The sequence below is a fragment of the Heteronotia binoei genome, chromosome 3 (genome assembly GCF_032191835.1).
Source record: "Heteronotia binoei isolate CCM8104 ecotype False Entrance Well chromosome 3, APGP_CSIRO_Hbin_v1, whole genome shotgun sequence".
Classification (NCBI taxonomy): Eukaryota; Metazoa; Chordata; class Lepidosauria; order Squamata; family Gekkonidae; genus Heteronotia; species Heteronotia binoei.
Genome location: NC_083225.1, coordinates 174,998,737 through 175,023,991, shown reverse-complemented (window position 1 = coordinate 175,023,991; position 25,255 = coordinate 174,998,737). Strand labels below are relative to the sequence as shown.

Below are 25,255 nucleotides of genomic sequence, written 5' to 3'. Positions count from 1 at the left end.
CTAATATGCAAAGGACTCCCTGCTACAAAAAAAAAAAGCCCTAGTTATCTCAAACAAAGGCATGCTTTGAAATCAATATGGAAACTGGCAGAGGAATCTTTGCTTATTGTTAACAAACAATTGGGTACATTATGCAGAAACTAATGAAGAAATAAACCCAATATGCTCATGCTGTCCAACATTTGTAGATGGAAAATCTGTATCATACTGGAGAGAGGGTGGCCAAAGACATTTTGTTGCTTTAGGTGGAAAATCCAAATGGTGCCCCCTTTGCTTTTTTTTTTTTTAAACACACACACACTTAACAATAAAACTTAATAATTGACCACGGGACTCAACATCTGATACTTGAGTCAGCTGCTTCACTCCGTCACAGTGCAGACCCAGGAGTTACCTTGGTATAGTATGGGAGGTTAAATGAATTCCATATGTAGACTGCTGTCTGTAAGGAGCCTTCACACATACAGATAGCACGGAGGAGAAGGGCCAAGAGCTGAACAAGATCAAAACAGAGCAAAGGCTTCGGATCCAAACGGCACCCTCGCATTTTTCATCTGTGATCTGCACATGTCTAGGATTGTCACAGAAGCATTCCTAAGCGCCCGCCTCAGTAGGACGGCAGTAAATTTTTAAAAGTAATTTAAAAAAAAAAGTTTTTTAAAAGTAAATGAAAGAACAATCGAAACGTCTCGCTGCCAATAGCTTTGCTTCATTAGAGAAAAAGGGCTCCCCCCCTCGGATTCAATAACCAGATGGGGTAGATAATTCACGTTAGAAAGACTGGAGCTGGCAAGTTCAACCAATCCCACTGAAACACCCTGCATCTTAATCTTTCCGCTTTTATGAGTCAAAACTGGGAACAAAGCAGGAACACCATATAAGCAGACGGACTGTTTACGAGGAGGTTGACGTGGACTGAAGCCCTCCAGAAGAGCCGCATGCGGCAGGACAAGCTGGCCAATCAGATGGTCTCACAGCATTCCATTCTACTTAAAAAGCTGGATGCAGAAGACAACCGATGTGGCACGCATGGAAATAATAAAAGCTGGAAAGGTACTGAGCTTTCGGCCACTGTTGCTTTTTATGGGAAAACTTTGGATTAGCGTAAACAATAAAAAAAGGCCTCTTTGGGCCATCAAACGATGAGAACTTCTTTAAAAAGATACACATGTCTACAATCATCATTTTGGTTTGGAAGTTGTGGCTCTGTGGTAGAGAATTTGCTCAGCGTGCAGAAAGCCCCAGGTTCAATCTCCGGAATCCAGAGCCGGTGCCGGGTTTGCTGCCACCCTAGGCTGGGACATTAGGGGACACCACCTCCCTCCTGGGCAATTTAAATCCTGCAGGGGGGAACCCAGGAGCAGCCGCTGCCCCTCCCATGCCCGGGAAAATCCTGCTGATGAGGGAGGCTGACGCCTGTTCCTGGCTGGTGCCAACAGAAGCAGCTGGGTCAGCCTGGCTGCTCCTGCTGGTGCTACCTGTGATTCTGCTGGTGCTACCCGTGATCGGGAGAGTGCCCAGGAGCCTCCCGGATGATTTAAAGGCCCCGCCGATCAGCTGATACCATGCATTTCTCTCCGCCATTCACTATGGTACGACAAGACACATCTCTTTTTTCTGGCTGGGAAAGATCATTTTGGTGGAAGTAGCAGGCAGGGACAGACTGCAAGTAGTTTTATGAGGGTGGTGGGTTGTAGGTGACACACAGACGGCGGGCAGGGGAATAAGGCCTGTGAACTATTTTCAACAGAATCAATCCTCAAGTGTCCTTCAAACAAGCACGGAGATCCAAAATGGCCTCCTCCAAAAGGAAAAGAAAAACCTCTCAAAACCCTGACCCCTAGGCAGCTTCAGTGCCAAGATAAAAATAGCTAGATTCAAGTCCAGTGGTACCTTGGAGACCAAGAAGTTTCAGGGTATGAGCTTTTGAGAGTCAGACATGAGCAGAAATGGAGATCTCTGAGACCTTTTGCTCCAGTCGGAAGGTGGGAAGATGTTGCAAAGAATGCTTGTAGAGGAAGCAAAGATACCAAGCATACCGTAATCAGACTGATTGGAGCAGAGGTGAAATGCTCGGGGGGGGGGGGGGCAGGAAATTAGATTAAAAATAAATTCAGTGTCCAAAACAGAAAAAGGGTTTGGATCTTCATGTAGCTTTCGATTTATACCACTATTTCTCCTACTCCACTGCTTTTCTGTGATGCCTTCAAATGTTTTACCAAACCAAAGTCTGAGTCCCGTGGCACCTTTAAGACCAACAAATTTTAATTCTGGGTTAAAGCTTTTGTGTGTGCGTGCACTTCCTCAGGTACATAAAATCAGGGGTCGTTTTGTAGAAAAATAAGTGGTGGAGCTCATCCAGGGATTGTTATGCAGCTGCACCTACTATTCAATGGGCAAGGTGAGAAGGAGGAGGGGGAATCCTCAGAAAGGTTCAAAAGCTGCACTCCTGTGAGCTCCTGCTGAATTCAAGGCCTGCATAAAATCATAAGAGAAGCCATGTTGGATCAGGCCAATGGCCCATCCAGTCTAACACTCTGTGTCACACAGTGGCCAAAAAACCCCAGGTGCCATCAGGAGATCCACTAGTGGGGCCGGGACACTAGAAGCCCCCGCAAGCACCAAGAATACAGAGTATCACTGCCCCACAGTTTCATCTATACCATGTCGCTAATAGTCACTGATGGACTTCTGCTCCATATGTTTATCCAATCCCCCCAGAGACTGCTAAAAGTTAGCCAGTATCCTGAAAGATGAAATGCACCAATAAACTACATCTGGATTCAAACCGTGAAGCCAATTTTTTTTTTAAATGCAGCCCTTTAGACATAATATTAGGTTTTCGTGTCACCTACAGGCAAACCTCCTTTACACACAAGGACCTGAAAGCATCAGGGGAAAAAAAAAACAGCACAAGGACTGTTATTTCTACTTTTATCACTCCTTTTGACATATTTTAAACCGTGTCCAGACCAGTCTTTTTATCTTCTCCCCATCTTGGTACAGATCTTCACATTTATATGTACTTCTGGAACTGCATGACTAGGTGTAACATCTACTGACTTCAAAGATAATCCTGATTTCCACCCACCAGTGTTCCCTCTAAGCTGAGTTAGCATGAGTTAACTCACAGTTTTTTAGCCTCTGGCTCACACACTTTTGTCTTAGCTCAGGAAAAATGGCCCCTGAGCAAAGTAATTTATGCAGTAGCTCTAGGGTTGCCAATCCCCAGGTGGGGGCAGGGAATCACCCGGTTTGGAGGCCCTCCCCCCACAGGGTCATCAGAATGCGGGGGGGGGGGGGGTGTCTGCTAGGCACTTCATTATTCCCTATGGAGACCGATTCCTATAGGGTATAATGGAGAATTGATCTGTGGGTATCTGGGGCTCTGGGGAGGCTGCTTTCTGAGATAGAGGCACAAAATTTTTAGCATAGCATCCGGTGCCTCTCCTGAAAACACCTTCCATGTTTCAAAAAGATATGACTAGGGGGCCCAAGTCTATGAGCCCCAAAATAAGGTGCCCCTATCTTTCATTATTTCCAGTGGAGGGAAGGCATTTAAAAAGTGTGCAGTCCTTTTAAATGTGATGGCCAGCACTCCCTTTGGAGTTCAATTATGTTTGTCACAACCTTTCTCCTGGCTCCACCCCCAAAGTCCCCAGATATTTCTTGAATTGGACTTGGCAACTCTAAGTAGCTCACAACGTTAATGCCAGTAGCTCACGAAGTAGAATTTTTCTCACAAGACTCCACAGCTTAGAGGGAACATTGCCACCCACCCCAATCCCATGTTCCCGCCCCCCACACCCAGTGAATTTAATGTAGTGCATTGTAAAGCCAGACTACAACACAGGAGCTATGGTGAAAGCTTGAAAGAGGATATTGCTTGAGTTCTGGAGTTGCAAAATTGTGGGGTTTCCTCCCTTTCTACTAAACCAAATCAGCAATGTAACTCTTTACATGGGAGCAGACTGCAGAGTCACTTACTTTCTCTGATTTTTCCTTAAGGAAACAACAAGGCTTAATATCGTACAATACCATTTTCATTATGCCACATTATAGAATGTGGGTTTTGGTATTAAGGGATGAATTTTCACTTAGGAACACAAAGCAAAGGTCCCCGATGAGAGATAACCACAGTGTCTCTCGCAATCCTACTATGTTAACAAGCTAAAACCCCGAATATTCTGTTTTTTTTAAAAAAGCACATACACCCCACCGATATTTGGCCTAACTAGTTTTGTTCCAGCATTTTCCAAACCTTTTCTAAAGCCCAGTCCTGATTTCTTTTCTTTTAGATGCACCAGGTGAAAAAAAATAAAATAAAGAAAAACATCTTACCCTTTGCAATGGAGGATCACATATATTTCATGACTGGAAGAAATACTGGAGCTGGTTAGGAAATAATGGATCACCTCTGAAGAGGACACACCAAGGCCATTGACTTATTCCCTTCAGCCTTCTGCTCCTCATGGATGACAGTCATAAATACTTTTCAAACAGCATCCTTGCTGTACGCTTAATGCCTATGCAAACACCCAGGGACCTTGAACATTATTCAGATCTCCTTCTTTTTTGGCTGCCTTTCTGAAATGTGAACACGCTGAAGGGGGGCGGGGGGGGCGCCTTCCCTTTCCTCCTCGTCTCAGAGACAGAAGATTGACCGAGTCTGGCTTCCCTTGATCTAATTTGCACTAAATCAATACCTTGTAACCTGGGCTTTGGCAGGTCTATGACGGGAGAGCTATAAATAGAGGGCAGGGGAAGGGCGAAATTAAGAGAATCCTCAAATAAGCAAAACTTCCTTCACATCCTAAGACATAAGGGACAAAAAAAAAAAGCCCATGCAAAAACAAAACAGTTATGAATTGTGCCATTTTTAGAAATGAAAGCATTGGAAGAGTAGTCTCCGTCACCAGGAGCTGGCTATCAGAGAAATTACTGCATGACCTTCAAGATTCTCAGGGACGTTTCACACATTATAGAAAAGACAGGCTGTGTGTGTGCGTTTCTGTAATGCTTATAGAATATGCTTTTGTTTGACAACAGAGGGGGCAACAGGGGAGCAGAATTTTGATGTCTTGCTCAACACAGGGTGGGCGAAGTCACAGGATTTTGCTTCCATAGACAATTTGGTTCACCTGAGAAATGGGATGGGGGATCCAATAGGAATTGCTGGGAAGAAGACATACATTGTGTCTCAGCTGCAAGGTCTCTTGGAGCCAGTATTGAAGAAGACCGTAGGATTTATACCCTGCCCTTCTCTCTGAATTAGAGTGGCTTACAATCGTCTTTATCTTCTTCCCCCACCACAGACACCCTGTGAGGTAGGGGAGGCTGAGAGAGTTCTCACAGAAACTGCCCTTTCAAGGACAACTCTTGCGAGAGATACGGCTGACCCAAGGCCATTCCAGCAGGTGCAAGTGGAGGAGTGGGGAATCAAACCTGGTTCTCCCAGATAAGAGTCCACACACTTAACCACTACACCACACTGTCTTTCATTATTGGATGTGAGCAACTAAGTTATGTAAGGTAGTCAGCGATAAGAGTTCTCCCAGGGTTTGGGAAGGTATTCAGCAAGTCTGGAGGGGCATCCAGACCTATCTGTGAAGACAGACGTGAAGCCCAAGTACTGTACTTCTATGTACTTCAAGTATATAGAATGGTGTCAGCCATTTTAAAAAAAAAATCATCTGCATTCACATATAATTTCTTTGTGTGGCTCCAATTCCAGAAGAGCACTTGGTTCGGAGACGCAGGCCAGAGACGACCAAGTGCTGAAAGATGAGTTGGAGAATGGGAAGAAAGATCAGCTCATCTTGTTCAGGTGTTCCTTTTGTTATAAAAATGAGACCCCTCCCAACTTTACCCATGTTGACACATGGTCAACAGTCTCTCATCTCATCTGCTACCAGATCCTTTAAATGGAGATGCTTGGGACTGAACCTGGGACCTTCCGCAAGCAAGGCGGATGCTCTACCTGTGCTGTCCGGAGCCCTGAATCTGAGGCACCATCTAGCCGTGTTCAACTCACCAAGCACAGTTAGACAATATAACAGCTTTATTGACCTCCCGAGACGTACAGAGCAGATGTACTCACGGTCTCCGACACATCAGGTGTGGGAAATCATGCAAGTTTCTTGTTCAGACCATGCTCAGAGGTGAAGAGAAGTGTGAGACCCTGGGTCTCCATGCTTGCTAGCTATCGGAATGCTAACAAAGAAAGGAAGAGGGGCAATAAACTAAGTTTTCCCAGGCAAAGACTGACCGAAAGCAGTAAATAGCCAATTAGGAGAGGTAAATAAGCCCCCCTGGTGTGAAGTACCTACACACTACAAATCCCATGATTATCATGCACTTAAAGGTACAGGACTAATTTCTTCCAGTTGAATTAATTTTCTGCCCCCTTGTGTGGGCAGAACATTACCACTGAGCCACAGCCCTCCATAAGTCTATTAATGGCTACTAACCATGGTAACTGAAGAGAACCTCCACATTAACAGGCACTAAACTTCTGAATCCCAGAGCCAGGAGGCAACATTAGAGGAAGGTCGCAGCCTCTATGCCCTGCTGCTGGCTCTCCAGAAGAACTGGTTGGCCACTGGGTGGAACAGGATGCTGTTCTGATCCAGCAGGCTCTTCTTACATTTCTATGTTCTCCCCATGACCATTACAAATCCAGCTTGCTAGCTGACTCCCTGCTTGCTTATGGTGCTTGACACCAATAACTCAAATTGATTAAAAAGACAGACTTCAGTGGTGTGGGGATTACAACGGATCACCAACCTGCAGAGATCAGCTTCCCAGGAGAAAACAGCAGCTTCAGAGGGCAGGCTGTATGACATCACTTCCCTGCCACACTTTCCTTCCCTCCACAAACTTGCCCATCTCAAGCTCTGCCCCCAAATCTCTGGGAATTTCCTGACTCAGAACTGGCAAGCACACTGCCAGCCCTCATTAAGCTTCACAGCATTCACACATTACAGACAACTAGGCTGGACTTATTATGGGAATACAGGTTGCTGCTACCACTTCCAGTGCTATAGGAGAATGGTAGGATGGTTATTATTTACAAATAAATTTATCAATCCTTTTGAAGGGGGGGGAAGTTCCTGCACCGAGTATATTCTGAAAACAGGGGTGTCAAATGTTGCCCAGGGGCCGAATCAGGCCCTCCGAGGGCTCATATCAGGCCCCTGAGCAACTGGCTGTCATCTGCTTCCTTCTCCCTCTCTCCTGCTTCCTTCAGCGTCACAGCTTGCTTTGCCAAGCTTGCTCAATTGCACAGGAGCACAGAGCAAAGCCTCTATTTTGTCCATTGTCTGAGGCTCTTCCCTTGGGGAGGAAGGGAGGAGAGATAGCTTGTTTTGCCAGGCTCTCTCAATCGCACAGCAGAGCTACTGAGCCAAGCCTCTCTTCCTTCTATTTGTCAAGGTCCCGCCCTCTCCTGGTTCCCTGAGGAAGAAAAGAGCCCCCTTTGCCCAGTTCCCTGGATCGCACAGGAGAGAGACAAAGAAAGCACCTTTAAGACCAACGAGTGCTAATGTTTTAAGCATGTTTTATTTTAAGCTTTTAAAAAATCTTTGTCTGTGTGCTTTATAACGTTTATATCTCTGCTACTTGGCATTACATTTTATGACATACATGGCCCAGCCTGACAAGTTCTCATTTATGTCAGATCCGGCCCTCATAACCAAGAAGTTTGACACCCCTCCTGTAGAGGAACCTGCCATGAACTGTGCAAGCAAGCCTTTGAACTGTGGGAGCACTTGAAATAGAGAAAGAATCAGGCAACAAGCCAAGAGAGGAAAGGGTGTGAGGACGGAAGTCTTCAATTACGCTCACATTAAACAGGCCATGATACAGAGAAAAAACTTTCCAGATAAGATACATGATCAGAAGAGCTGGCCAGGGAGCCAACAGAAAAGAACGTAAACTTTGATTTAGTTCCAAAGGGGGCCAAGGTCTGGAAACCCAAGAGAAGCCTTCCTAGATGAAGCTACCAGTCCATGTAGTCCAACAACCTGCATCCCGGAATGGCCAACTTCTCGAAAGACGACATGCAGTAGCACAGGTGTCAAAGCCTCTCCAGTTGCTACCCTCCACCAGCAGGTATATTGACTCTGAACACGAAGACTATTTTATTATTTAATTCAGGGATGGAATTCTAGCAGGAGCTCCTTTGCATATTAGGCCACACACCCCAATGTAGCCAATCCTCCAAGAGCTTACAAGTCTCTTTTTTGTAAGCTCTTGGAGGATTGGCTACATACGGGGTGCGTGGCCTAATATATAAAGGAGCTCCTGCTAGAATTCTATCCCTGATTTAATTTATGGTCTACCTTTCTTGCTTAGACTCAAGGCAGCTTAGAAAAAACTCATGGCTGACAGCTGCTCATAGACCTTTCCATCATGAATAAGTCCAACTAGGGTTGCCATCATCCCAGTGGGGGCAGGGGATCCCACCTGGAGGAGCGGTGGGAGAAACATTTTTATTAATTCACATTGCATACGGGATAATGTGAGGATAGCCTGAAAGTGGTGTTGGATAGCTTTAGAAATCACTGCAAACTCTATGGTACAACCATAGAGTTTCTGCCAATTCCTAGAGCGACCTGATATCACTTCTGGGTTTTTCCTGGAAGTTATATCATGGTGCACACAGCACAACATACCTCCCCCTATGTCCCTACCTCCAATCCACTGGCCAGTTGCTAGGCTCAGTTAAACTCTTTTCAAAGCCAGCTGAACTTGACACTCGATCCTAGGGCACAGAATCCCAGGTCAGCAGTGCTTAAGAAGAAGCATTACCTTTTCTGCCTGGCCTCGAACATATTGCCATTAACTTCATTGGGTACCCCCTGAGTTCTAGTATCCTGGAAGGAGAAAAAAATTCTCTCTATTCACTTCCTCTGCACCATGAGTAATTTTTTTAAAAAATATTATTTATTTGGAATATTTTTTAAATGATCTTTTCATCTTTTGCCAACTGTTAAAGGTAAGGTAATTTTATGAATGTCTATTGTGACCACATAAGAGAACATAAGAACATGAGAAGCCATGTTGGATCAGGCTAATGGCCCATCCAAGCCAACACTCTGTGTCACACTGTGGCCAAAATAAAACCAGGTCCCATCAGGAGGTCCATCAGTGGGGCCAGGACACCACAAGCCCTCCCACTGTTGCCCCTCCAAAGCACCAATAATACAGAATATCACTGCCCCAGACAGAGAGTTCCAACAATACGCTGTGGCTAATAGCCACTGATGCACCTCTGTTCCATATGTTTATCTAATAGGGAAGTTGTTCTAATTCCTACAACATTTTGGTTGCTATTTCTTTACCTTTCCTACATTGGCAATAGTTTTCTAGAGGTGGGATGCCCAAAATACAAGTGCTTCTGAACAACTTGGAATCCACAATACTGTCCAAATTTGACTAAAATGTTACTGGAAAATTGTATTAACGACTTAGCACAGTCACGTTTAACTTCATATGAATTTCTGAAAAGAATAAAAGGGATTCTTTATAAGGAAGTTGAAGGGGAGATTTTGGAGACTCTGATCTGCTCAAGAAGCCTTGAGGTTTTTTTTAAAAAAAATTATAAAAGAGGCTCAGATAAAAATCAAAGGGCACAAATTAATCTAAAGCAGGAAGTCATAAAAGGCAAAAAGACTTCTGTTAAAAAGTGGAGGTTTTTCCTAAGTGACAAAAAAAATTAAAATCCTTACTGAGGTTTGGAGGGTAGCCAGTATAACTAGTTTTTTAAAAGGGAGCTGACAACTTAAGTTAGCCTGACTTCAGTCCTGAGTTAAAAAGCAAAAAATGATATCGGAGCTAGAGTTCTTAAATACATACAGAACAAGCCAGACTTAGAATCATCTAGCAATGCTTCTTGCAAGGGAACGTCCATTTAGATTTCTCCCAGTGTCCCAGCAAGACACTGCGTCATTAAATTTGAGTCCCAGTTGCACCTTAGAGATCAACAAGTTTTTTGGGGGGTATGAGGTTTTAGAGAGACAACCCCCCCACCTCTTCATCAAAAACAAGTAGGAATGGAGATCCTCAAGCCTGAAAATCTTGTTGGTGTCTAAAGGGTTACTGGACTCGAATCTAGCTGTTCGACCGCAGACAAACAGCGTTACCCTCTGAAAGGGTTTCACTAAGGGTAGGGCATGGCCTGGCAACTAATGGGAGGTGGGAGGGACGTGGGTATGTACCACACAGGGAAGGCAATCTTTGTCACTGCATGGTGATGTCACTTCCAGTGTGACCTGGAAGTGCAAGGATTGCATCATGACACAGTAGCATTTGCCCCAGAACTCTATATAGTGTAGGGGTGGCCAAACTGTGGCTCAGGGGTTACATGTGGCTCTTTTACATGCCAGTGATTTGCCAAATGCATATTAACATTAAAGTTGCTTCATTTCCACCTTTCCCTCCCCCATCTTCCTTCCTTCATGCCCTCAAACATCTGACATTCATGTCTTACAGCTCTCAAACATCTGACATTTATTCTATATGGCTCTTATGTTAAGCAAGTTTGGCCACTCCTGGACTAGAGAATCACCCTTATGTTTTAGGCACACACTCTCACACTGCTGCTATCCAGCTTCATTGAAAAAAATTATATAGTTCAACCAGTTCTCCAACTCAAAGTGGCCAGAATTCAGGATATATTTTAGCACCCATGTAAGATCTGCATGAACTGTTCCCTACACAGAGAGTGATTAAAATGTAGGATCTGCTGCCAAAGGAATAAACAGCTTGAAAAGGGGATTAGATAGGAGGATGGCTACTAGCCATGGTGACTGAGGGGAAAATCCACATTCAGAGGCACTAGGTCTCTGAATCCCAGAGTCAGGAGGCAACCTCAGAAGAAGGCCTTGGCCTCTTGCCACTGTGTGAGACAGGATGCTGAACTAGATGGACCACTGGTCTGATCCAGCAGGGCTCCTATGCTTTCACAGAAAAATAGCCATTGTGTGAGTGATTTAAAGTGGCTCTCCAAACATGGTAGGGACAATGGACACGTTACAGATGGATCCTGCTTGAGTCCTGACAGCCCTTGGGGAATTTTGTGCTGATATGGGCTATCAAAACCCTGATTGATCCCTGAAATTTAGAGAAGGCTCAGCCAGTCTTGCTTCTGAGAGCCACTTTGATGTAGCGGTTAAATGCACAGACTCTTATCTGGGAGAACCAGGTTTGATTCCCCTCTCCTCCACATGCGGCCAGCTGGGTGACCTTGTGCCAGTCATAACTCTCTCAGAGCTGTTCTGCTTAAGAGCAGTTTCTGTCGGAGCTCTCTGAGCCCTACCTACATCACAGGGTGTCTGTTGTAGGGAGGGGAAGGAAAAGCTGGTCTGAGACTCCTTTGGGTAGTGAAGGGCAGGGTATAAATCCAATTTCTTAGTCTTCTAAAATTTAGAGATGGCCTAGCCAGTTGTTGCCGCTGTTGGCACCTCTCCCTTCAGGAGGGCCCATGGCGATTTTTGGTTTAATGAAGACCTAAGGGCAACAGGTTGCCCTAGAGCATCAATAGAAAAATGCACACAGAAGATCACTGAACGTGAGTCAGAGCACATTTCTAAAATCTAACCTGTGGTGGTGATTGCAGCTGAGTGTGTATAACTCTGCCACTATTACATCAGTGCAAAAACATCCAGCTGAGCTGTTCCAGATTTCTGAGGGCAGGCTTTTCCGTCTTGCCTCTGATGACATAAGCTTGGACGATCCAGATTCTCACTGTGATTTGTCTGCTAGCATTTCACAAAATGGACAGCTTCTGCTGGGACTTACCGGGCTGACTGATACCAGCTGCTCAACTCCTTAGCCCTTGAGCTATGGGATTCTGCAGGGCTCCATCTTGTCTCCTCATACTCTTTCAAAGATGGGTGAAACAGCTGAGAGAAGTCATCTGTGTCTTTGGAGTGAAGCATCGTCATTATGCTGATGACACAGGATACCCGAACGAGTACCTGGCAGCGGTAATGGGACTGCTAATCAGAAGCTCAGTCAAGTCAAAACTGCTGGTCAACAATATTGCCAAATGGAATGTGCTAGAAAAGTCTCCATTCCTCCTGAAGGAATGGGTTCACAAGATGAGATAGGAGTCCTATTAGATCCATAGCTGAACATGAGGCTCAGGTCTCATCCGTGACATGTATTAATTTGGCACTAATATTGGCTGGTAAACCAGATATGGCTATTCCCTGAAAAGCAAAACCTGATCATGGTGACCCACACTCTGATCTCATCCATTTTAGATTACTCTACTGCACTTGTAGGCCTCCAGGACCACTGAGTCATGATATTGGGTCAGCGAGCCCTCCAGTGTGGCCTAGAAACAAAATGAGGGGAGGAGGTCATAGTCATCCTGGATTCAGTCCTCTCTTCTTGGGCCTCTCTACAGCAGGCTAGAGAGAGCCCAAGCACTTCCTTCTCAGCCCTTTGTGGGGCTTCCTTTTAAGGGCAGCACGGATGCTGTGCTGGTCAAGGGAGTTTTCATGAGGGGGCCATCTTGCAAGGGTGTGTGGCTAAGATGGCCTCTTGATTGACCCCCAAATCTGCCACCCGAACAGCTGGTGGTCCCAAGGGATAGCATGGTTCTGTCCAGGGCTTTTTTTGTGGAAAAAGCCCAGCATGAACTCATTTGCATATTAGGCTGCACCCCCTGACATCACTGGAAGTGATGTCATCCATTCAGTAGGTTACTTTTCACATACTGACACAGAAGAGTACAGTGCCATTAGCTGCATTTCACGGATGTGTGTTCTCACATAGTCCAATAAGAGACCTTGCTTCACCCCCCCCGCCCCCCGAAACAGCCAGTGAGAGAGAGCTGTGTGTGGCAGAGCTGCTTCCCTGAGACCTGAAGTAATTCATATGGTGATAATTTTTAAAATCTCATACACTTTTGGTTACTCTCCACCATACACAGACATTCTGACTACCCAAAATTTAGTTTATTGGCTAGCTTCTTGATTGTCACTGGCTTGCTTTCAAACAGCTGTTTCCTTCAAGGTACTACATTATGGTTGGTTTTATTGATGGGCTGCTTGATTATTGACTGGAAGTTGCCTCAGAAATCTTTGGAGGACAGTTTAGGGGTACAGATGTCCCCTATAAATAGATTCTTCCAGATTTAAAATGTAAACTTAACGTACACTTTAACTTGAAGTCTAAATTTGCATTAATGTGTGTTTGAAAGCACATGTCACGCACAAATATCCTTGCAGATGAACTGTGACAATCTTGTTTCTCTTCACGTAATGTGTGAAATGGCCCTCAGATACAAAGAAGTAGGAGTCGGTGGCTTCTTTGACATTTCATTCCATTCTATAAATCTCAGTATTTAGAACTTCCTTATTAATTTCAGTAATTGCATCTTGATCCTTCTGGCAAAGGCATGTAGGATTCTTTGCTATAATTACAGTTGCCTACAGAATAAGGCAGGGGAGATGCACAAATATTAAAATGGATAGATCCTGTGTTCTCCCCAATAGGCAAGCCTCAGAGGGTTCCCCTTTTAGTGCTGTCCCTTTCCTAAAGCAGTTAAGTACCATTCCTTGACAGGATCAGTCTCCTTTCCGTGCTTCCAACAGCCTCTTCGGGCTATTAAATCATGGCTTGTGTGAACTGGCGCACACCCACTGGGGGACAATGCTAGCTAGCCATGCCAAGGAACACTAAAGGGCTTCCCTGACATGGTTAGAAATAACTCAAACCACATGGATGTCACTTCATACAGATGGATAACCACCCAAACTCCACACAGTCTGGCTGGCAGCAACAGTGCTGCAAGGAACACCTCAGGAGATCCCTGATTTTTTTTTTGCTGCAACGCCTCATGCTCAATTTGACGCTGCCTTTGAGATCGCTTGCCTGTCCTCCACTTGCTTTCCCTTCACAAAGCTTTCCTGGTTTTCTTCTCCCACCTCCTAACATGGTTTGGAACTGCTGAACAACACATCCCAAAGATATTCTGGGAAGACAAAGCCTTTCCTGCCAGTACTTTCCTCCTTTCCTACCAGTACTTAGAACTATCTTTCTGCCTTCAGGTGTACTTTTCCACTGACCCATTTGCCAAGAAATTGCACATTAGAAGAGCTCTGCTGGATCAGAATAACTAGTCCTTCCCATCTCACACAGTGGCCAATCAGTTACTATGGAAGGCCAACAACAATGCATAGAGGCCAAGGCCTTCACTTGGTATTACCTCCAGGCACTGGTATTCAGCAGTTTATTAACGCCTCTGAATGCAGAGGTTCTACGGGTTGCCACCTTTGGATTGTGAAGTTCCTGGAGATTCTGGGTGTGAAGTCTAGGGAGGAGAGAGACTTCAGTGGGGCATAATGCCATAGAGTCCACCTTTCAAACAGCCATTTTCTGCAGGGGAAGTGGTCTCTTTTACCTGGAAACCAGTTGTAATTCTGGGACATCTCCTACCACAACCTGGAGACTGGCAACCCTAGGAGGTTCCCTTTTGTCACCGTGGCTAGTAGCCACTGATAAACCTGTCCTCCATGAATTAGTCTGATCCCCTATTAAAGATGTCTATGCTCATACCCACCACTACATCCTCTGGTAGTGAATTCAACATTTCTGGCATGGATTCTCTGTGTGCTGAAGAGGATTCTGGGTCACATTCTAGGGTATGTCCTAAGATGAATGGTCAAGCCTCACTTTGATCTGTATGGTCTGTGACCTAAAAACATATCCTACACTCTCCTGCAGAGGCACAGATCAGTAGCAATGGGAATGCCGTCTTGGAGAAATAAAAACACTTTGCCTTTCATTACTGGTCTTCTACGAACTGAACTGTTAAGTTTCCTAGCAACCCACAGATTGCAATTTGAAAATCACTACCCTAAGCGAACACCCAGACGTAGAAGTGCTAAGCAAGATCTAATAGCAAGGCCAGGCTTGGGTCTGTCTAGAAAGTGTTAGGAACTGAGACTCACTGCTGGGACTCATACTGCTGACATATACTTGGAACATGAGCTTTTGCTTCTTTCATCAAAAAACGTAAGTAGCTGGGAGAAAATATCCAAGGTCGTGCTGCAGTCCTAGGAGGAGTCAGCTTTTTGACTTGTCATGTGTTGAGAAGGATTGTAAAATGTATAACACAGAATAATACCCCGATCTGAGTATCCGACGAAGCTCTACAGTGAAATGGGCGGTTCCAGCCTACAGTCCCTTTCTTGGATTATGAAATGGCAGGGTTCTTATCTTCTTTCCACTAGCACAGAGAAAAGGGCGATTTTCCCCATTTGGAATTTTCAATTGAGAAGGTGGAGGAGGAGGACTGCAGATTTATACCCCCACCCTTCTCTTTGAATCAGAGCAGCTTACAATCGTCTATATCTTCTCCCCCCACAACAGATACCCTGTGAGGTGGGTGGGGCTGAGAGGGCTCTCACAGCAGCTGCCCCTTTCAAGGACAACCTCTGCGAGAGCTCTGGCTAACCCAAGGCCATTCCAGCAGCTGCAAGTGGAGGAGTGGGGGATCAAACCCAGTTCTCCCAGATAAGAGTTCACGCACTTAACCACTACACCAAACTGGCTCTCAATGTCTCAAACAGACATTGGCTTCCACTATTAGCGGTTTTCGGCAAGTCGGGCTTTACGAAGAGTGCAGTGTTGCATGTTTGGAATGTATGAATGTTTGATAGTTATTCTCTAAATTGTTATTCTTTATACACTGTAACACGCCAGTAACTGTAGCCACGTAATTTTGTGTGTGGGTAGTTTTTAAAAAGACAGTGCTGTCACAATGCAATCCCCAATTTTTTTTTTTTTCTGGAAAAAAAGTTTTAAAAGTAAAGAATTTCAGGGCTTGCTCTCTGACAGTCTGATCTTGAATCCCTCATGGAAGGACTGAGTTTCATATGCGGAACTGGTTGAATGAAACAGTCCCCCTGGGAAAACTTAACCACGTCAGGAAAATAAGGTGAAAGTTCTGTTCAACACACTGACTTTCGATTCCCATTCCCTTGCGCTTCCCACAGAAGGGCTGCTTCAATACACAAACAGGAGCATTGTGAATACAACGAAGGACATTCTTCACAGTCTTAAGGTGTCTGTATCGTGTCAACAGTGAACACAAGCAGTTCGTGTGAGCAAGCTGAGTTAGCGTGAGCTCGCTTACAGTTTTTTAGCCTGCAGCTTACGCATTTTTGTCGTAGCTCAGGAAAAATGGCAAACTAATTAATGCAGGAGCTCACAACTTTAATGCTAGTAGCTCGTTAAGTAGAATTTTTGCTCACAAGGCTCTACAGCAGGGGTCCTCAAACTTTTTAAATAGGGGGCCAGTTCACTGTCCCTCAGACTGTTGGAGGGCCGGACCTGCCCGTTACTGTACAAGGCCGCGGGCCGTCAGTTCTCCGTCTTCTGCATCTCTCTCCCTTCCCCACACCACACACCCTGGCCTGGGAACTCACCTCACCTCGGTATCACCTCACACTCTGTCTCCGCCGCCTCAGCCCAGTGCCGGAAGTGTGCGTTGCTAATGCGAGTTTAGGTCGAACGTCACTTCCGGTCTGATTTTGCCATAACCCGGCGGGCCGCATAAACATCCTCAGCGGGCCGCATCTGGCCCACGGGCCGCAGTTTGAGGACCCCTGCTCTACAGCTTAGAGGGAGCATTGAAGACAAGAGGCGCTACTCTGTGCATCACAGCTGCCCTGCGTTCCACCTTGATGCTACAGCTCAGGAAGAAACAGTTACTGTTTACTCCATGGAATAGTAACACTGACTGAACACCATACTTTTCAGTTATGCAGTCTGTAACAAACTGGGAACAGACCAGTGCAAAGTAGGTAGGGTCAGGAAGGGCTTTAGCCCAGCAGGGTTCCCAATTGGCCACTGGAGATTTGATTGGCTGGGCATATTTTTTAAGAAATGTTGCTCTGGCTCAGCTGTCAACATAGTACAAGGATCTTCCCTGTGTGACTGGAAGGACAGCGCTTAAGCCATTTTATGGCTGGCTCCACCTCCTCGGGAAGCCATTTTGTGGCTGCAACCACCAGCTGTGTCAGAATTCCAAAGGTGTCCACAGGCACAAAAAAGGTTGGGGAGCCCTGATTTACAGAGACCAGTTGGGCTTCACCAGAAAATTCTAGCCTCCAAATAATCGGGGCATGAAGACAAGAAGAATTATAGACCCTGCTTCAGCAATGAATATGATGCTGACAGCTGTTCTACACATGCAGGATGGAAAAATCACATGCTGCATTTTTTTTGGGGGGGCTGTACTAATCAAGTTTCAGGGACAATTACATGCTCGAATGCTCCCCAGCAATTAAAAGAAACTCACCCTGCACATACATCATTTTTACTTGAGAAAAGAGAGGATCCAGCCTTAGTCTCCTTCCCTGAAGTGCTAGTTTTCCACAGGCAGGAAGTTATTCCTTCATAGAAAATGAATGCCAACATTCCTGGATGTCTCACTTGGTGTTTCACATGGCACAATCCAGTAAAAGCTGTTTTGCATGACTGTTCTGAGGCCTACGTTGCCTTAAGACTTACCCTTAAATCTGGGGAATAGTTCTCTGTGGAGGTGGAAATGGAATCTGACGAGACAACAGAAGCAGATTTTGTCCGCGCCGAATGCTCTGAATGAGACGTGGATGTACTACTGAAAAAGAGAAGGAGCAGAGGAAGAAATGAAGACAGTTTAGTTTACAGGGTTGCCAAGTCCAACTCAAGAAATATCTGGGGACTTTGGGGGTGGAGCCAGGAGCAAGATTGTGACAAGCATAATTGAAATCCAAAGGGAGTTCTGGCCATCGCATTTAAAGGGTCACACTCCTTTTAAATGCCTCCCCTCCATTGGAAATAATGAAAGATAGGGGCACTTTCTTTTGGGGCTCACAGAATTTGACCCCCTGGTCCAATCCTTTTGAAATTTGGAGAGTACTTTGGGAAGAGGCATTGGATGCTATGCTGAAAATTCGTTCCCTCTATCTCAAAAAACAGCCCCCCCCCCGAGCCCCAGATACCTGTAGATCAATTCTCCATTATATTCTATGGGAATCGAACTCCATAGGAAACAACGGAGTGTCCAGCAGACATTTCCCTCCCCCCCACTTTCTGATGACCCTGAAGAGGTGGGAGGGCCTCCAAACCGGGGGATCCCCTGCCCCCACCTAGAGATTGGCAACCCTGTTAGTTTAGCAGAACTGTGTATCTGGGGAAAACTTCTTACAGCCACTGACTAACAATTCCAGAGACAATCAGCACTTAACCTTCAGCAGTATAAACACAGAGAAACCTGCTAGAGTCATGGAAAGCTCACACTATGGCATAATGTGTAGAGTTGCCAATATCTAGGCGGGTCTGGAGATCTCCCAGGGTTACAACTCACCTCCAGAAGAGAGTTCAGTCATCCCACCAGAGAAAATAAGTTTTACGGCTGCAATCTTGAATTTATTTGGAATTTAAAAAGGAGTTGTGGTTTAAGTCTCAGAAAACTAGTTTCCCCCCTCACAAATGTGTAGAGTAACCCAATAAACATTATCAAATTTTTTTTAAAAAATGTACAAGGTGCGATCAAAGCATAGAATAGCCCAATTAACCAGTGAACCAATTTCAGATCCCTATCACTATGAAGACTAAAAACCTACAGGAGAAAGAAATTATGAGAAACAACCTTCACAATCAATGCATAACATTATAAAACAGAAGTCAGTCAGCAGCAGTCCGCACTCCCCGTCCTTGCTAAACCTGTCTACTCCATTGTTAAAAGGCAAATGAAAGAGCTACCTCACCACACTGAACTCTTGCCTTCCCCTCCACAGATTATGATTTAATTCACGCTCCAGTATGAATACACTGTGCTTTTCTCCACCCACATACAATATCATTGACTCTGGTCTAGAGAAACGAAGGCTCCCCTGAGAACAACAAAAAGAAAGACACTTCAGAAACACTGGGAGAGAGAGAGAGAAGGATTTTTTTTTTTTAAATGAAAATTTTGCAAAGTGCTGAAATAGCTTCACTCTTGGAAAGAGTGAAGTGCTTCCTAAAACTAAAGGTCTTACTTGATCAAAATGTGCAGTGGAAGGTTTTTAATGCAAGGCAATCTACATTACTGGCACTCAGTTCACAGCCTGCAGAGAGCCACTTTCGCTGCAGCTGATTTACAGCGACTCTGTAAGCAAGAGACAAACAGAGGTGGTTTGCTATGGTCTGCCTGTGGTTGTCCCCCATACAAGTACTAAGCAGGGCTGCCCTCCATGAATTAGTCTGATCCCCTTCTTCAGGCTGCAGTACACTAGGTAAAGCCTTGAGTTCAAGGATTGAATACCCAGTATTTTCTTCAAATTTGTGCTTAGGACACTCTCCGGCTTTTACAATTGCTGTGCAGATAGTTGAAGTTGCAGAAGGCAAATGAAACGGATAGTTACCTAAGCTGTTGATGTCATACTGCTGCTGTTGCTGTAATATTTTTATTTACTTATTTTATTCTATTTTTTAGCCCACCCTTCCTGTAGAACAGGCTCAGGGTGGGTTACATCATAAAAACAATCAACAGTAAAAAAAACCCCAAACAATTTAAAATATATAAATCAACCTTCTCTCATACTTTTGCCAATTGTTAAATTCTGGCATCAAGTGTCTTTTGTTAGTAATATTGAGATCAAATTGTTTCAAAATATAGAATAGCAAGCCAAGACTTGTATGAACAGACTTGTATTAACAATTTTTACTTCTATACAGTTTTTCCTTTTGTTACAATACCGCTTTAATGTATAGTCATATTGTTTTCTGTATATCCGCCAGGTGATCTCCCACTATTACAACTGATCTCCAGGTGACAGAAATAAGTTCCCCTGGAGAAAATGATGGACTCTATGGCAAGGAGGACTCTGGCATTATATGCCACTGAAGTCTCTCCCTCCCCTGCCCAAACCAAAGATGGTACTGCCATTCTAAGAGAAAATGTCCTTTGCCCTTAGAACTCAAACGGTTCTCAGAACTCAAACGGTTGGCTTCTGACAGATTCTGTCCCCTCTTAAATTACTTCCCTCAGCAAAATTTGCTGCTGACTATAAACAATTCTGCATCTGACTTCAACTTGAGTGTTCTTCCTCTGGAGGAAAATGTAACTGGACAGGAGAAAGGACCCAAAATCAGACACATCTCTTGCTGGATTTCTATCTGGGCCATATTTTCCCACAAGCAATGGAGAAAGGTACCCTATATTTGGATCGTGAGCGAGCTTTTTCTAAGAGCGTCAGTTCCTTTCTCTGTCAACACACAATAGCCTACAGTGTCCAAAGCTATGGTCAAGCACTATTAGTCATTTAAAAAAAAAAAAACTTGGGAGGTTGGGGGGAAGGATGACAAACAGCCTGCAGTCTGCATAAACCGCCCAGTAAACAATGCGTGGATTGTTGGGATCTCTCGCTGGCCTCCGAGAACAGAAAGCCAAGACCCATTGAAATGCAACACCCTGTTCTCCTCAGAAACCACCCTCAGCCTCCACTGAATCATACTTTTTCATGACTCAAAAGCACCCAAAGAGCACAGGCTTTTGGTACTGTACAGCATACAGCTAACTGAGATAATCCAAGTTTTCCCTTTAAAAACATGTTTCTAACACTTAAGCTATAAAGCTAGCCTTGAAAGTATATGAGGAATGCCTGTGGGGGGTGGGGGGATGGGATGGGGGTAGGGGAAGAATAATCAGGGCCAAACTCCTTATTCACCAAGTAGGGTTACCAACCTCCAGGTGACATCTGGAAATCTCCTGCTATTACAATTCCACTCCAGATTACCAGAATCAATTCCTCTTGAGAAAATGGTTGCTTTCTATGACATTAAACCCTGCTGAGGTCCAGCCCACCCTAAACCTCACCATGGCAACACTATAACCAAGTTTTTTTTTAAAAAAATGGAAAGCAGACTAGGGAAGATTCAGTTCAAGGAAAGGAAATAACATTTCCCTTGCCAATTTCCCCCCTCCCCCACTCAATACGTCTCCATCTGCTTTTCCACCTATAACAGAGGTGGCCAAACTGCGGCTTGGGAGCCACATGTGGCTCTTTCACACATACTGTGTGGCTCTTGAAGCACCCCTCGCTCTGTCAGCCAGCTTGGAGGAGGCATTTCTCTTTAAATCACCTCTCCAGTTTAGTGTAGTGGTTAAGTGTAGTTGGAGAAAGTAGAGAAAGAAGTACTTTTCTCCCTTTCTCACAATACGAGAACTCGTGGGCATTCAATGAAATTGCTGAGCAGACAGGTTAAAACGGATAAAAGGAAGTACTTCTTCACCCAAAGGGTGATTAACATGTGGAATTCACTGCCACAGGAGGTGGTGGCGGCCACAAGCATGGCCACCTTCAAGAGGGGGTTAGATAAAAATATGGAGCAGAGGTCCATCAGTGGCTATTAGCCACAGTGTGTATGTGTGTGTATATATATATATATTTGGCCGCTGTGTGACACAGAATGTTGGACTGGATGGGCCACTGGCCTGATCTAACATGACTTCTCTTATGTTCTTAAGTGTGCGGACTCTTATCTGGGAGAACTGGGTTTGATTCCCCACTCCTCCACTTGCACCTGCTGGAATGGCCTTGGGTCAGCCATAGCTATCACAGGAGTTGCCCTTGAAAGGGCAGCTGCTGTAAGAGCCCTCTCAGCCCCACCTACCTCACAGGTTTCTGTTGAGGGGTGGGGGGGAGAGAAGATATAGGAGATTGTAAGCCACTCTGAGACTCTGATTCAGAGAGAAGGGCGGGGTATAAATCTGCAGTCGTCTTCTTCTTTCTTCTTTCTTCTTCTTCTTCCTTCTTCCTCTTCTTGCCAAGCTAACCCTACCCAGTGTAGTCCATCTGCTTTACATACAAAAGGTCCCAGGTTCAATCCCTGGCACCTCCAGTATGGAGCTGCAGTTGCAGATGATGTGAAAGACTTCTGCCAGAGATCCTTCAAAATCCTGCTCAGAGCAAACCATCTCAGCTGCAACACCCACTCCAGGTTGTTGGAACTGGAAAAGCAATAATCCCACTGTGTACAAAATCAGACTAACCTTATCTCCTTTTTTGAGAAAGTGACTACCTTGCTGGATATATATTTCAGTAAGGCTTTTGATAAGTTTCCACATAATATTCTTGTTGACAATTTGGCAAAATGTGGAGTGGATCCTGTTACTGTTAGGTGGATCTGTAACTCATTAAAAAATCGCACCCAAAGAGTGCTGGTTAATGGTTCCTCATCCTCTTGGAGAGGAGTGCCTCAAGGATCTGTCCTGGGACCTGTTTTGTTCAACATCTTTAATTAATACAAAATTGTATTAATCTTATGAATATGCATAATGTGTTAACATCTGTTCTACTTTATAAAACATTGTATTGCGACAATTGTTATTTTTGTCACGGTCTGGGTTTTTTTTGCTCACTTTGGAAGCTGGACTCTGACATTATACCCCAACAAAGTCCCTGCTCTCCTCAGATCCTCCTCAGACTCCACCCCCACCCCCAGATCTCTAAGCATTTCTCAACCTGGAGCTGATAACTCTATTGATAGATAATGGTCTGAATCAGCATAAAGATGTAAAGGTTAAACAAGAAAGGAAAGGTTAAGCAGCTCCTTCCCATCACCCCTTGCTGGGATTCACTCATCCTAAGCCCCATCTACCATGGCTGCTTTGCCTTAGGGGGTGGAGGGGCTGGAAATGAGAACTACACATCACGCTTAAATTTAATCCACAGAAGAAGAAGACTGCAGATTTATACCCCACCCTTCTCTCTGAATCAGAGTCTCAGAGCTGCTTACAATCTCCTATATCTTCTCCCTCCACAACAGACACCCTGTGAGGTGGGTGGAGCTGAGAGGGCTCTCCCAGAAGCTGCCATTTCAAGGTTAACTCTTGTGAGAGCTATGGCTGACCTAAGGCCATTCCGGCAGCTGCAAGTGGAGGAGTGCGGAATCAAACACGGTTCTCCCAGATAAGAGTCCGCACACTTAACCACTACACCAACGTTTTGGGAATGCACCACGCGTATAAATTTTTTATTTTCAAGAGAAAAAAAGGAAAGGAGGAAATGGAAATAGAAAAGTAATAGTACATCTATCAAGAAAAACAGAATACATTCTGCATGTCGCTATATCATTCAGATACAAAAGAGTTTCATCATGTTGTTTCACTCTTGACTTCTCATTACGGTAAATCATATAGCGTTATATTGTAAGTTCCCGTTTAAGTTATCAATTTGGCTTGTATTTCAACCATATCAATTGAAAAATATTCACCACAATTCACATTAAAGCAGTTTAAGTGTCTAACCATGTGTATAACTTCTCCCAGTATTTTCTTGCTTCTTCTTTGGGATTAACCACTACATCAAACTGGCTCTCCCAGCAGTGAGACGTCCAGCAGCTAGCAGGCACAGATTGGCCTCCCCCCCCCCCCCGATTGATTGGCAGAAGGAGAATAAAGCAAACAACTATTACGAAATCGCCATGTCTGCAGAATTAAGGCTTGCAAGGCTTGGAGTCTGGATTTTGTTGGTGGCATACTGCTTCTTCTTCTTTCTTTCTTTTTTAAATCATGAAATGCATCCCCAGCTCGGATAATGTGCAGTCGACTGCACCCAACGAAGTTGCACGCCCAAGATTCAACTGCCTACAAATTAATATACAAGTAACTGCTTCTCTACCCAAGCCTCAGCATGAAATATCATATTTGGGCCTTAAAATAGAAAGGCAGATGGGCATGTGTTCCATCCACCCTACAGAGTGTATTAGAATATAGAAACATTATGGTCTGCCTCCCCTTGACTTAACCCCGATGCACACTCCCCACCCCTCTTTAGTTGCCTTTTTTTTTAAGATAGCTTGACAAGAACTGGAAAGAACTAGAAGAGACGTATGCCATTAGGGAGTAAGGTGGGTTATATGAAGTAGATATATAATACTAAATCAGCCTTATACCAAGTAGGGCCTTTGAATTGTCTCAGAAGTCCCCAACCTTTTGGATCCAACGGCTCAGTAGTAATTCTGATGTGGCACAGTAGGCCTGGCAACAAAATGGCTGCGGCTAAATGGCTGCTGCAAGAGGCGGAGCCAGCCACTAGGGTCACCAGGTCCCCTTCTCAGTCCAGCGACGGGATTTGGGGGGCATTCTGGGGGTGGGTGGGGACATCGCATGACATCCTTGATGTGATGACATCACCTGGAAGTGACAGCGTTGTGTCTGAGACATCACAGAGGGGATGCTCTGAGTTTTCAGCATTCTATGGTTAAACTGGAGGATGCTTCCGTCCTTGACCCATTTCAGTCTGGCTTTCACCCGGGACATGGGACGGAGACGGTGCTGGTCGCTCTAGTGGATGACCTTCAACCGCATCTGGATCGGGGCGGCTCGGCGGTGCTGATGCTGTTAGACCTGTCGGCTGCGTTCGACACGGTCGACCATCGGCTACTGAAGGGTCGCCTCACCGACGCAGGGATTCAGGGGTTGGCCTTACAGTGGCTTTCCTCTTTCCTGGAAGGTCGGGGACAAAGGGTCGCAGTTGGGGGGGAGCTGTCCCGGAGGTGCACACTTGACTGTGGTGTACCACAAGGGGCGGTTCTCTCCCCGATGTTATTTAACATCTATATGCGGCCTCTTGCCCAGATTGCCCGAGGGCACGGGCTAGGGTGTCACTAGTACGCTGATGACACCCAGCTCTATCTACTGATGGACGGCCAGCCAACCTGCGCCCCGGAAAATCTAGATCGGGCATTACATGCCGTGGCTGAGTGGCTCAGACTGAGCGGGCTGAAGCTTAATTCTGCGAAGACAGAGGTCCTTTGCTTGGGTCGCCGCGGCCCGGGAGGGGGAATCCCCCTGCCAGCCTTTGACAGTGCGCGCTAATAGCGGCGGACAGGGTCAGGAGCTTGGGGGTGCTATTGGAGCCTTCCTTAAAGATGGAGGCTCAGATAGCAGCCGCTGCCAAGTCCGCGTTTTTTCATCTTAGGCGGCCAAGGCAGTTGGCCCCCTTCCTGGAGCGCGACGACCTAGCAACAGTGATCCATGCTACGGTCACCTCGAGGGTAGACTACTGCAATGCCCTCTACATGGGGCTGCCCCTGTCCCGAACTCGGAAATTGCAGCTGGTGCAGAACGCCGCGGCCCGGCTGTTATTGGGTCTCCCAAAGTGGGGACACATCCAGCCGAGTCTTCGGACCCTGCACTGGCTTCCAGTGATATACCGAGTCCGGTACAAGGTGCTGGTTATCACCTTTAAAGCCCTATATG

At 45.4% G+C, this 25,255-nt stretch overlaps 1 protein-coding gene across 2 annotated transcripts in view; it reads right to left on the bottom strand.

Moving 5' to 3' along the window:
- MTMR2 (myotubularin related protein 2) overlaps positions 1–25,255 on the bottom strand; it is a 73,290-nt gene that overhangs the window by 44,874 nt on the left and 3,161 nt on the right. For both annotated transcript variants that reach the window (XM_060234914.1, XM_060234915.1), the window contains exon 2: positions 17,533–17,641. In XM_060234914.1, the coding sequence (XP_060090897.1) occupies positions 17,533–17,641 (109 nt within the window). The remainder of the gene's footprint in view (positions 1–17,532; positions 17,642–25,255) is intronic.